This window comes from Prenolepis imparis, unplaced genomic scaffold (genome assembly GCF_030444845.1).
Source record: "Prenolepis imparis isolate NDT839.2.m4 unplaced genomic scaffold, iyPreImpa1.0 SCAF_8, whole genome shotgun sequence".
In the NCBI taxonomy this organism is placed as follows: Eukaryota; Metazoa; Arthropoda; class Insecta; order Hymenoptera; family Formicidae; genus Prenolepis; species Prenolepis imparis.
The window spans coordinates 15,747,119-15,759,709 of NW_028141166.1; the positions used below are offsets into that span (position 1 = coordinate 15,747,119).

Below are 12,591 nucleotides of genomic sequence, written 5' to 3' on the forward strand. Positions count from 1 at the left end.
TTTTTATAGCATATTATTACTTTTAAATTCAATTAACAAATTAACTCTATTAATATTTTTTGACAGAAATCAGCTGATTAAAACATTAATTTGTTAATTAAATTTTAAAATAATAGTTATGTAATAAAAGTTATAAAATAATAATATGTTTGAAATAAAATGTTATAGTACTTTAAACTCGATTAATATTTTTTGACAGTTATCAGCTGATTTCTGTCAAAAATTATTATTCGAGTTTAATGTGTATTATAACATATTATTTATAACATTATTATTTTAATTTTTATAACATATTTTTATTTTAACATTTAATTAGCAAATTAACGCTTTAATCAGCTGATTTCTGTCAAAAAATATTAATCAAATTTAAACAAACTTTATATATAAAAATATCATTCTTTTTTATATAAAATCGAAGAATGGCGCGCGCTTGTGTTGTTCTAGTTTCTAAAAAAAAAAAGAAAGAAAAACACATAATGCAAATTTATATAAAAATATATACATGGAGCAGAAATATATATCAGTTAATATCATATATATTTATACACAAATATTAATTTAAGATATTGATGCATTGATACGCAGAAAATATTATAAGATATATCTATCACATATTACATACTTACATAAAGTATTTTGTGTTTGAGCACTCGACAAGATCATTCGCAACGCTGCTCGTTGACACTTTAGCACCTTGACAAATCATTCGGCACACGCACAATATCGCACGTTCTCACTTAGCGACTCTACTTCGCGTCTCGGTCTCACGATCATCATCCATCCTTGCCTCATCAGCGTAGCCGGTCATCGTCATCCGAGATGTCGAGGACTCTCCATCGCCTGCGTAACACAAAGCCATCATACACGCATATGCGGTCCATGATCCGCCACGAACCGGCCGTGATCCTTATATCTCCTCTTCCCCCCGCCGACTACCGGGGCCGTGATTGAGTTGGCTTCGTTCGTTTTTTGCGTTGCTTATTTAGTCTGTGTATTATTTTGTATAGAACGCAGTGCGACACAACCTGTCTCTCCACAAATGTTTCATGCGAGTCGAAAACGTGAAAGGGGCCGTATGGACGGTGGACGAAGTGGAGTTTTACAAGAGACGGCCACAGCGCGCTTGCAGCACGACCGGGTACGTTGCCCCTCCCCATGCTCCATCGATCAGAAAAAAATATAATTACAACCGCGCTTTTTACTCTCTTTATTCTCTCTCTATTTCTATCTCTCTATCTCACACCAATATATTTCTTACCACCTTCGGAGAGACCGACGGACTGAAATCCACCCATTTCCTTCCCCTGAGATGTCAGAGGAATAGTTTCTTTCAGATCACAAACTTCCTTACGATTTCACTATCTCCCACATCTCCCTTTTATATATATGTCTATATTTCTCTCTCTTTCTCTCTTTCTGCCTTTTTACATATATTTATATATATATATATACTCACTTATTCGCTTTTACTCTTCTTATATTTATAGTCGTATCGCCATTCTCCCGCCCCTTATACTGCCCCCCATTTTTCTACAATTTTATATCATATTTATATAACTTTTTACATACTTTTTACATATTTTTATATTAATATTTATATACACATGTTTATATATACATTAAGAATATTTAATATTCTATCTTATATATACATATAGCTCTTTTTATATATATATATGTATTTTTAATATATATCTGTTTTATATATTATATATATATTTCCATATGCGATTTAAAGGCGAACGCACATTTCAGTGCGTTTATGGCCTTCATATGTATGTATACGCACATACACGCACGCTCTCCTGTGCATTTCTCTCTCTTTCTCTTTTTTTAATCATAAGATATATTTAATCGCCTTCTCACGATATTCTACGTCGTGTGTTCCCTGTTTTACATCTCTCTTCATAGTATATACTGTACCTGTTTGTACTTGATACGTGCGCATTCATACGTATTGATCTGTGTGTGTATAAACCTTTTTATACACCTAAACGCCATAACAATCTTTAGTGTACATCGCTTATGTCGTCTGTCTGTTTGTTGCTAATAATCGTAGTTTCTCGAGGTGTCTTGTTTCTATAATCAATAAATAATAGCTATCACTACAAAATTATTTTTAGAATTGAACGTCACAGTTTATATCATGGCATTATTAATATGCTTATCATATCTCAGAATTTTGTTCCAATTGAATAGTGATAGATGGAAAATATATTAATATTTTTGTAAATAAATCTATCTATGTTTATACACATTTTGATTAATACTCGAGAAACTATCACTGTGTTTGAACCCGCGTGTGTGTGAACTTCTTACTTGCCCGTCGTCATGTGATGGTAGTCGGCAGTCTGATGGGTGCGTGGATGTGCGTGAGAGTGCGTCGCCGATGAAAGAGCCGCAACAGATGAAAGGGAAAAAAAAGAAAAAAAAAAAAAGATAGGAAGAGAGTTTAAAAATGCTAATCTCGTTCTCTTGGAGATGGGAATCTGTAGTACGTCGTATGTGCTTTCATAACGAGCATGTGAGCTTTGCAGCGACTAACCCGTTCGAGAACGGCAGGGCCAAGTATCTGGCCCAAGTCTAGTCTCGAAAGCCCGGAAGCCCGGAAGCAGAATTGCCCGGAACAGAGTGAGAACCGCAGTGTTGCACTTTGTCAGGTAGTGAGAGAATAAGCCGCCTTACTACATTTATTACTACGTCTCTGTTTTATTTTCTCTGATTTATCCATCCCTTCTTTGCGAATCTGTGCTGCTGTTTGTTCTTTCTAAAAGTCGACGTTTTGAGATCATTCATGATGTGTCCCGGCAACATGATAGAGCGATGGAGTTGTCGGCGCGAAAGACGCGCCGGGGTTAATTGGTGCGTCCAGAGCCCGTCTGAACACGACGGCAAGCGATATGTGAGGCCCCTCTCTGTTACGAAGAGTAATGAATGGCGATGGGGGCTGAGCACAAATTAAGAAAAAAAAAAAAAAAAAAAAAAAGAAAAGCAAAAAAATGTACGCGCAATCAACTGCAAAAAAACCAGAAACCTTGTCTTTTTTACTCTCTTTTTCTCTATTTCTTGGTGGTCTTGTCTGTGTATACAGAACGCGATCCGCACCAATCTATCATTGCACAAGTGTTTTGTGCGCTATGAGGACGACTTCGGGTCATTCTGGATGGTGGACGACGCCGAGTTCGTAAAGCGGCGGCATCTGTCCCGCGGCCGCCCCAGGAAATATGACCCAACCCCATCACCCACTCCACCCCACCTCTCCGCACAGTAAGCACTACCACTTTTTAGAATTCTGCTGGCTGGCTGGCGCGACGTTCTGACCTTACCGCGGTACTTTTTTATGAACGCGGCGACCAGGACGTTTCCGCTTGGTCGTTGTCTACAAATTGAACCGCTAAATGGGCTTTCCTACCTGCTGCCTTTAAAAGTCTTTGTGCACACTTACTATAAAATTGCGCATGATTGCAGCTGTTATGATGTTTTATATCGATATATCTCTTAAAGCATAAAACAAAAAATTTGTTAAAAAATTTTTGAAATAGTAAATCTTTTCCATCGTATCATCATTGCTATATAAGCTACATAAAAAAAGTTTCAGCGTTATTATAATGAAATAGAATATATAACGATACTTTAAACCTTTTTTTTTAATTTCATGAAATGTTCTGTTTTAAATGCTGTTGTTTAATATTATATATATATATATTTTTTATAATTTATAAAAATAGGTACGTTTTAGCTTAGTTTAATATTAATATTTTTCTTTATTGTAATTTGAATTATAATATTTTAGCTATTAATGCTTCATGCATTAGAACAATTAAATGAGATCTTTACTACAAGTTATCTATTATGATGTTAACAGCTGCAATTATAGATGCGATAATTAATTATATATTTTTTGGGTTAGCTAGATTGTACAATATATCATCAGCTAATAAAATATCAATGTCTCTCTCTTTCATTTTTGTAATAGAATTTTTTTTATTTCTGAATTATATTAATTGAAAAATACTTAATTATATCAAGGCAGCAGGAAGTAGCTCTATGCAGTTTATCCAATCCCTCTGGAAATGATTTCCGCATTATGCCTGCCTCAAGCGCCTTTAAAGATCGATTCCTTAAAAAATTGGACTAGTTTCATACCACTATTACCTTGCCCGTTTATTTGTCGAAAGTGTGCAATGTTAGCCTGATTTTCGATCACACACATGGACACACATATGTCTATTCTTAATATGAGCAGTTATATAAATGCGAAAAGTATATGATAAAATTGTATGTATAACTTATATTTTCTTTTGTTAGGTTTGCAATTATTTTTGCGTTTTTTTAAAAATTTATTTGGCTTATTTATTTAATTATAATTGTTACTACTATACATATTATATGTGCTGATACATGAAAATCAAATTTCCTGTGAAATTGAGATTTGCAAGATCGACTAAAGCCAAAAAGTTTGCTATATGTTTAAGCATTAATATATGTGTGTACATGGTGTGTTCTAAAATTTATATATATACTTGACTAAATTATAATCAACTTAAAAAGTATCTAAATATTTTTTGTCTCGAACTATTAGAATCAGCAGTTTTTCGCAGATTAGCATGCAACGATATAGAAATTATAGAGAGCAAAATTTTTATTGAGTTGAGTTTGAAAACGGATAAAAAGATCTTATTTATATAGCTAATACACACAATAAATTAACAAAACAGTTAAAATTGAAAATTTAAAAGCAGAAGAAAGATATTCAGTCAAACATTTGTGCTAATGAAAAATCAATTTTAATTTGTTTAAAAATATTATAATCAGAAAAAAATACTTATTTCTTATGAAAATTTTGTGCACTTTTACAAATAATGTTCAAGATTTATAGGATATTCCCGTATACATTACTAGTATTGTAGCTTAAAGATTCTTGCACTTAGTGATAGCTTGAATCCTGCACGGTCCTGCAGCACACCAGCATCAGGACGATTGGTCAGAGATGCGGGATCTCTAATGTACTAATTAGCCTTGCATGGATTACCATGGATCCTTGACATTTATTTCCCGATGAAGCCCTCTAAAACTATCCCGCCTAGTTTGAAAACGCTGCTTATAAAAGTATGATGCTTAATGTGATGCTGTTTGTAATATCTCGTGTGAAAGTGGTGTGTGTTTGTTGCGGGCAAGCGTTCTTTTGTGTTGAAGTTTTGCTCTTCCGTTTCCGTCTTTGTTCCGTCCTCTCATAATAGCAGAGAATTACTTGTCTCTTCTTTTGTGAGCGTAGAACTTCCATGACGTTAATAGACGTTTGTAGTCTCTTATGTTCGTCATTCTTCTCATTTTTGATCGATTTCCACAGAGTGTCGTAATAGCATCCCCTGAAAGTTTTGTTTCTTCAATTGTTATCGATGCGTTTTACTTTGCAAATCGTTGCAATTTTCAACTAATATGCTTTAGAATTATCTGTAACATTTGTTAGATACACGCCTAAATTTTTTTCAATTTTAGCATTTAATTTGCTACAGCTATCTTAAGAGGCCTCTTTCATATAATGGTTAATGATAAGTATATTTAAAAATAGATATGTTAGAAGGATATTTTTAGACAAAAGCAAATTATATAACTAAAAGTTAGAAACTCGAATAAAGTTCTCTCCCAAAAACATAAAATATTCTTATTTTTTAATCGTTTTAATAATTGATAATTGATTATTGAATATTAAAAGATAAAAATAAAACAATTAAAGTTGAAAATTGCAATATTGATTTTAGCATCTTACATCATCTTGCTTCCGCAATGAGCGAATGGTTCTTAATATGAGTGAATATATATGTGTCAGAGCTACTCGCGCATGTGTAAATTGTGTATACTGTGCGTTATACGACTATATTCCTCGAGTGGAATTCTTCAATCTTCATCATGCGACTCATCTTGTGTCACAGGTATTATATGGGACTCAATATATAATCTCAGTAATATTTAATAATTATAACTCTTCAAATATATTTATTGTTCAACTTTAATACTTTTTAAAATTTTATCTAGTCTCTTATTCGAAAAATCTCTTACTTCTTTCTCTTTCTTTCTCTTTCTCTCTCTTTCTCTTCCTCTCTCTTTTTCTCTCTCTCTCTCTCTCTCTCTCTCTCTCTCTTTCTCTATCACTCTTTCTATCTACTCAAAATTTTCTTCCTTTTTCTATCTCTGTCTTTACGATCTCTTCTATCTATTCAGCGCTTTGTATTACTTGATAAACGGTCACAGGAAATATTTTTTCTTATCTTTTTTCTTCGCATGCATTTATAAATCTCTCGGAACAAGATCTCTGACGATGTATATTAAAACTGGATATATTTATCCAGTTATTTGATGGTAATTCACAAGGGATGCTACGAAAAAAATGTTCTTTTTACAAAATGTCAAAAGAAAAACCATTGCTCAATGGTCATTTAATTGAATCAAGTATGTAATTACATGATTTTGCAAAATAACACAAGTGAAAGGTAAGCACAGGTAACCTAGTGGCCATTTATAAGTATATTTGTTTCGAAACTGGATATATAATACTATATTAAAAATGAAAGAAGATAAAAATCGACACAAATTGATACAATGTTATTTATGAAGTTTCGAAACAGAAGCGCTTTTTTATACACTTTTTCGTAATTTTTATCTAATCTCACTCAATCACCAACGATACTGGTGGGCAAACGATAGGAGGCACTGTGTAAATAGGTAAGAGTTTTTTGAACTCTTTTTTCGCTCTTTTTTAATCTCTCTTTTTGATATATATTTATATGTATACATTTTTCATATTTATAATTCTCTTTGTCTCTCTTCTCTTCTACTTTACATCTTCTTCTCTCTTTCTCTATCTCTCTATCTTTCTCCTTTTGTCTTTATACGTCTACATATCTACGACTTCAATACATGCACAGACACATGGTCACTATATACAGCCAACTTTAATTCCCCTCTCTTTCTCGAATCCGTCTTAACATTGACACAATTAAAAAAAACACATGCGTTTTGTTTCAGGAAATACACTCATGGGTGAATTTCTAATATTATTAACATATTTTTCTCTGTCAATATCTAGGGGTGTTCCGTCGAAGAGCCCAACTCTAACGCACAGTCCTACTATGTACGGTGATGCGCTTAATGCCAACCTGCAGGTAACTATTAATAATTAATTTATAGAGCGCGAAAGTTCTCTTTCATAAATTTTCACGTTTACCTTTTTAATTGAGTGATGTGAAATGCAGTGATTAAAGCAAAATGGCTAGGTAAATTATATTGAATAAAAAATATTGTTCATATTAAACGAATTGCCTTTATCTGAATAGATTAGAGATTTTATGAATTTTCACATGTTTTTGAATAAATTTTGATAAACTATATCAATTAGAAATATATTGCTCTAGTACTCTTGATACAATAATAAATGTATTAAAAATTAATAAAAAATATTACTAATATCTAAGTGATTAGATATTAGTAGATTTTGGTGTTAGATCAGTAATAACTAACCATCTAATGCAATTTGAGTATTTTCAGGCGCTCGGGGAGTCTAATATGGGATTTCTAAACAATCCGATGTGCACGTCGACAGCGATAAGTCCCGATAAGGAGCATGTGTTATCTCATAATGATTTAATGTAAGTGATTTATACAAATGCATCACTCGTTCATTTCTCTCTTTTGAATGTTTTATCAAATATATTTTATCTAGATATATTTTATTAAATTTACAAAAAGTTGTTAGAATCCCCGTAATGATTCTTTCGCATTACAAATACTTGTATTTCCATGCTATATTTTTATATTCTTAGAACATTATTTCAGCTTATAAGTATATTGCCACGTGTGTCTAGATTTTTCATTTATTCAACATGGTGAATTTTTCGTTTTTATTCGCGGATATGTTTACGAACGGTTTGAACGATTCCATCGCACGCGGTGCAGAAATCGTGAAAAAGCCCCCTGTTTTCGTGACTCTTTCGCGAAATACAAACTATTCTTTGCTTGACAAACCACTTGAAGCCGCAGCAATGAAACAATCCCGGAAAAGCGAAATCGTTATTCTCTCGTCGGCGTGGTACGGGAAACGTGTTGCTAAAAAAAATATCGCTTTGCGTGTGTTCCATCGCGCTTTATGAAATATATACTGTCAATACTGACACGCGGCACTCGCAAGTTTTTCACTCATATAAGCGTACACAACGCGTTCGCGCGTATCGTCGATTCAACAGGTCGCCGCTGGATGAACCGGCCATGCACATAAAACAGGAGAGCCAGAGCCCGGAAGGAGGGAAACACACGAGATTAATAAAGCGCGAACTAACGGACGGTTCTATGGAACAGGAGACGGAGGAAGATCAGACGGACGATAGAGAATACTCGGAGAGTCACGGTCACGATTCCGGCCAGGACGAGGACATTGCGGAGGACCTATCGATGGCACCTGACATAATGATCCCGGAGGATCAGGTCGAGGCGTAGTATCACTTTGTCATGACAAACCAGTAGAAACGAGATGTATACAAGATGTCCCATTTATTCTGTCATGAGAGGAGCAAACTCTACCCTCTGGCTAGAGTAAAGTAAAGACGGTAGGCTGAGATAAGAAGGAAGAGGGAAAGGATGAGAAGCAGAGTATAACGGAAGCAGAGAGTCGAAGAGGACGATGAAGGCCCCCCCAGGACCACCCACCCCCTCCACTTCTCCTTCGTACGAATCCCCCTCAACGTATCATATCTATACCGCGACACCCCAATCGCGGCTTTAAAGTAACGAAAAGGAGGCAAACGCGAATGTGTTTGAGAAAAGACGCTGAAATGATTGATGACAGTGACGAGCGTACCACCGGATGATGTAAACGCGTGAAAATCTCGGCGATATTCGGGGAGCGATCCTTCGATCCATATCCTTACTCAAGCAATTGCGAACAACGATGTATTTTATTTTCCTCTCGATCTTTTCCGTTCCGGAGCCGCGGTTATATCTCTAATAGATATATACATAAATATATACATATACATATACATATATATCTCTCTCTCGTGTACATTGCATTAGAAATTAATGTGGCGACAGTGGGGCACCGCGCACAGGGCGCGCCTTACCGGCGAGCACGTATGTATGACAGAATAAAATATTCTTCGCCGGAGGAACCGTAGCCTCGCGATTATACATTTGCGCGATTATACGTGCCGGATTATGTGTGCATAAATAAAACTTGGACTACAGCAATCGGCGCCGCAATGTAACAAATCTTTAAATTTTTTTTGCATTTTTTTTTTTTGCATCAAGTTGCGCTGAACTGGTAGCAATATAATTTGACAAAACACATGTTACATTAAATTGAGAAATTTATATTAATTCAATATTTATATTGTATATTATGTTTTTATATTTCAAAACAATAAAATTTTTATTTTGATTATGTGAATAAATTATAAAATTAATTAAAAAAGAGTAATTAAAAAACTCTACGTAACTCCACGAGAACATTACACACCGTTTGACGCGAGAGACAATGCGCTACGCTTCTCTCAATGAGCTCAGATTCGGATTTTTCGATAAATAAAAAGAAAATGAGAATCGTCAGAAAGCACCGCGCGGTTCTTTCCGGAGAAGAGAGTCGATCAGAGAGTCCGGCGGGATTGAATCTAGGAAATAAATCGATGAAGCCGTGGTGGTGGTGGTGGTGGGTACGTACGGGAGCGACTGAGTTTAGTCTTTAAGTTTAGGCGTTCGTTTTTGACGAATGAAGAGCAATGCTAGTACTATTCTCGCGATTAAGCGGGTCCTACCGTCTCGAAGAGGCCCAGTATCAGACAAGTTAAACTAAGAATCGCATCCGAGTGACAAGACCGGATGCGTCCCGGCGTACCCGTCCGCTACTGTTGGTAGCACTCTGTATAGTCTAGCAAAGTTGAACGTAAGTAGTTTCGTATTCATTAAACGGTAATTAACACGCTCGAACCGAGAGACGGTCGAGATATTTGTAAATGAGCGCTACGATACGACACACACGCGCGCGCGACGATCTTTCAAATTACTTTCCGATCGAGCCGGTCAGGAATCCGTGATGCAGAACGATATGATATAGATGAACGTAGCTCTGCGAGACGATCGAAGAATGTTACGAACGGGGATAAGTGGGAAGATCGCTAACGCGACGTTTTATATTTACATATGCGTATATTACATTATACGGCAGATCAAATTTCAGATCTTACGCAAATATTAGCAGTTTTTTGTACGATATATTTAACTTCGCCGTTTCTATTATATTAGGTATAAGATAGACTTAGCATCCCGTAGCGAGATGGTGCTTTTCAAGTTCCAATGCATTGAAAGCTAGTATTTCAACGTTTTGGATAATTAACATAAAATTTTGAACTGTTAGGTATTGCGCGTTCAAGAAGATTATATTAGAGTTATTAGCACTTCCTTCTGTGATACGTGACGGATATAGTAAGACCTCTATATTTAATTATATACATATAATATATATATAATTAAGGGACTTATATATACGTTACAAGTCGTTTTTGGTTGCTAAGTCTATTGTATATCAATATTATCGATCAATTACAGGCAATTAATGTGTGCCACACGCTATTAAGATATATGTATGGAAAAATATTACATAAAACATGCTAAGGTATCACGTTAATGATCTCCCTACTTCTCTAAACACGAAATCTATAAATAAAGTACACTATGTATGCATATATACATATATTAATACGTATACGTATCGAAATTATAAGGAATTAGATGTCGATAATCCTCTCCATCAAATTTTTTTCCCCATCCTCGTCCAATTCCTAGTCCTACTATATAAACACAATCGAGGCCAGTAGATTTCTTTTAAAGAGTGCGTGGTCTCGGACCCCAAAAACAAGTATAGAAAGTGCGCTCATATTGGTACTAATACTTTGAATTGTTCAGAGTCTACCGGTAACACGGACAATTCAAATCTGTCTTAAGGTATCGGTGTATTTTTTTGATCCCCATATGTGTTTAACGATAAATGTTTGTCGAGCTTAGAAGCTGATTTAGTTGCCATCGTAAAGCGCCTATAATATCATCTTTGCACAGTGACTGATGGAGACGGAAAGTATAATTATGTATTTTATTAAGTCATAACGCGAGACGATTATGTACAATTTGAAAAATTATTATTTGCACAATTTGGGAAAATAATGCAAAGTTATATTTTGTGCCACAGAATATTGAATTTCAAGTTAAATAATTTTGCTGCGTTGTCGAATATCGTGAGAATTTTTTTGAGACAAGTTTAGAAGAGAGAACTTTATATTTCCATGTTTACTTATTATCATAGTTATTCAATCTTAGTTCCGTTGTAATTAATGAATATAATTTTATTAAACGTTATTGTATATGCGTACACGGCATTAATGGATATTAATATTTCAATGAAGATACAAATGTATAGAGTATGGAAGTTTATGAATTTTCACAATGAGCTTATCAAATGCTAAAATAGCGTTGTCAAAATAACAATGTATTCTGGACCATCCGCATAATATGGCTCAAAGCGTGAAATCTTTTTTTTTTTTCATAAACTTCTATATTCTATGATATTCGGAAATATTCAATTTTATTACCTTAGATAAATTACCTCGTCTCTGTTTATCGAGGTAAACAGATGCCATTTCGGGAAAATAATCTATAATACAGTGCGAATGTACGGATTAGTGTTTCTGTAACAATCAAATAAAAATAAGAAGATTGCAATATTATTGATATAATACAAATATTGTGAGTTTTATATTTTCAAATTTTCGATATTCAAATCGACTAAACTTGTATGTATAATTCGAGTAAATCTTTTTCATCAACGATCTGCAATTCTGCAATTTCTATTATTAAGAGAGACTTTTTACATTTTATATTTCTAACACATATGTATATAGCATCAAATAGATTTCAGTTTACTGCAAATATTATTTTATCGTTTTATATCATTTTTGAGAAAAAATATATTCTAAAGTCTTAATTCAGTAAACATTTTTTAATGTTTACAGTCACAATTTATATTATTAAATATATATTATTATTTGTCAATGAATGATTAACTAAATATTACAGAATTGGAAACAGTCATTTTATTTTTCAAGTCAAAATTAATTTAAAATTGATTGAGTCCCAGCTTTAATTAATAAAACATACATATCTGCGTTATGAGGCTTGACAAATTTGTCGCTGAATAATTTAAAACATGAAACTAATGCATATACTTGTCTTGAATGTAAATCTGCAGGGTTAAGGAATAATTAAATCACACGCGCGCGGATAAAAGGAATAAAGAAAAAAAAAACGCAAAGAGCGAGAGAGAATGGGAGTATGTATGTGTATGTGTGCATTTGTGCAAGAATGCTATAATAGTTGGGTAACATCTCGTTTACCGATGAAACTTGCGAGGTTCAATTTGGGCTCGCTTTCACGTATGGTACTATTAATAATCTAAGTCTATATGTATTGTGAATTATAAGAACTTGATATATACACATATACGCATACACACATACACACACAACAAACACACATAATATAGAGAAGACTCAT

The 12,591-nt window shown here is 34.1% G+C and overlaps 1 protein-coding gene across 26 annotated transcripts in view; it reads left to right on the forward strand.

Annotated features, from left to right (window-relative positions):
* Foxp (forkhead box transcription factor P) overlaps positions 1 to 9,617 on the forward strand; it is a 330,454-nt gene extending 320,837 nt beyond the window's left edge. For 19 of the 26 annotated variants that reach the window (XM_083044679.1, XM_083044661.1, XM_083044667.1 and 16 more), the window contains 4 exons: positions 3,092 to 3,267; positions 7,088 to 7,163; positions 7,537 to 7,646; positions 8,241 to 9,617. In XM_083044679.1, the coding sequence (XP_082900805.1) occupies positions 3,092 to 3,267; positions 7,088 to 7,163; positions 7,537 to 7,646; positions 8,241 to 8,490 (612 nt within the window). In that variant the 3' untranslated portion in view covers positions 8,491 to 9,617. Of the gene's footprint in view, positions 1 to 1,007; positions 1,139 to 3,091; positions 3,268 to 7,087; positions 7,164 to 7,536; positions 7,647 to 8,240 lie in introns of those variants that run through there. The other 7 variants (XM_083044669.1, XM_083044673.1, XM_083044672.1 and 4 more) reach the window with 4 other exon arrangements.
* Positions 9,618 to 12,591: the final 2,974 nt, after the last annotated feature.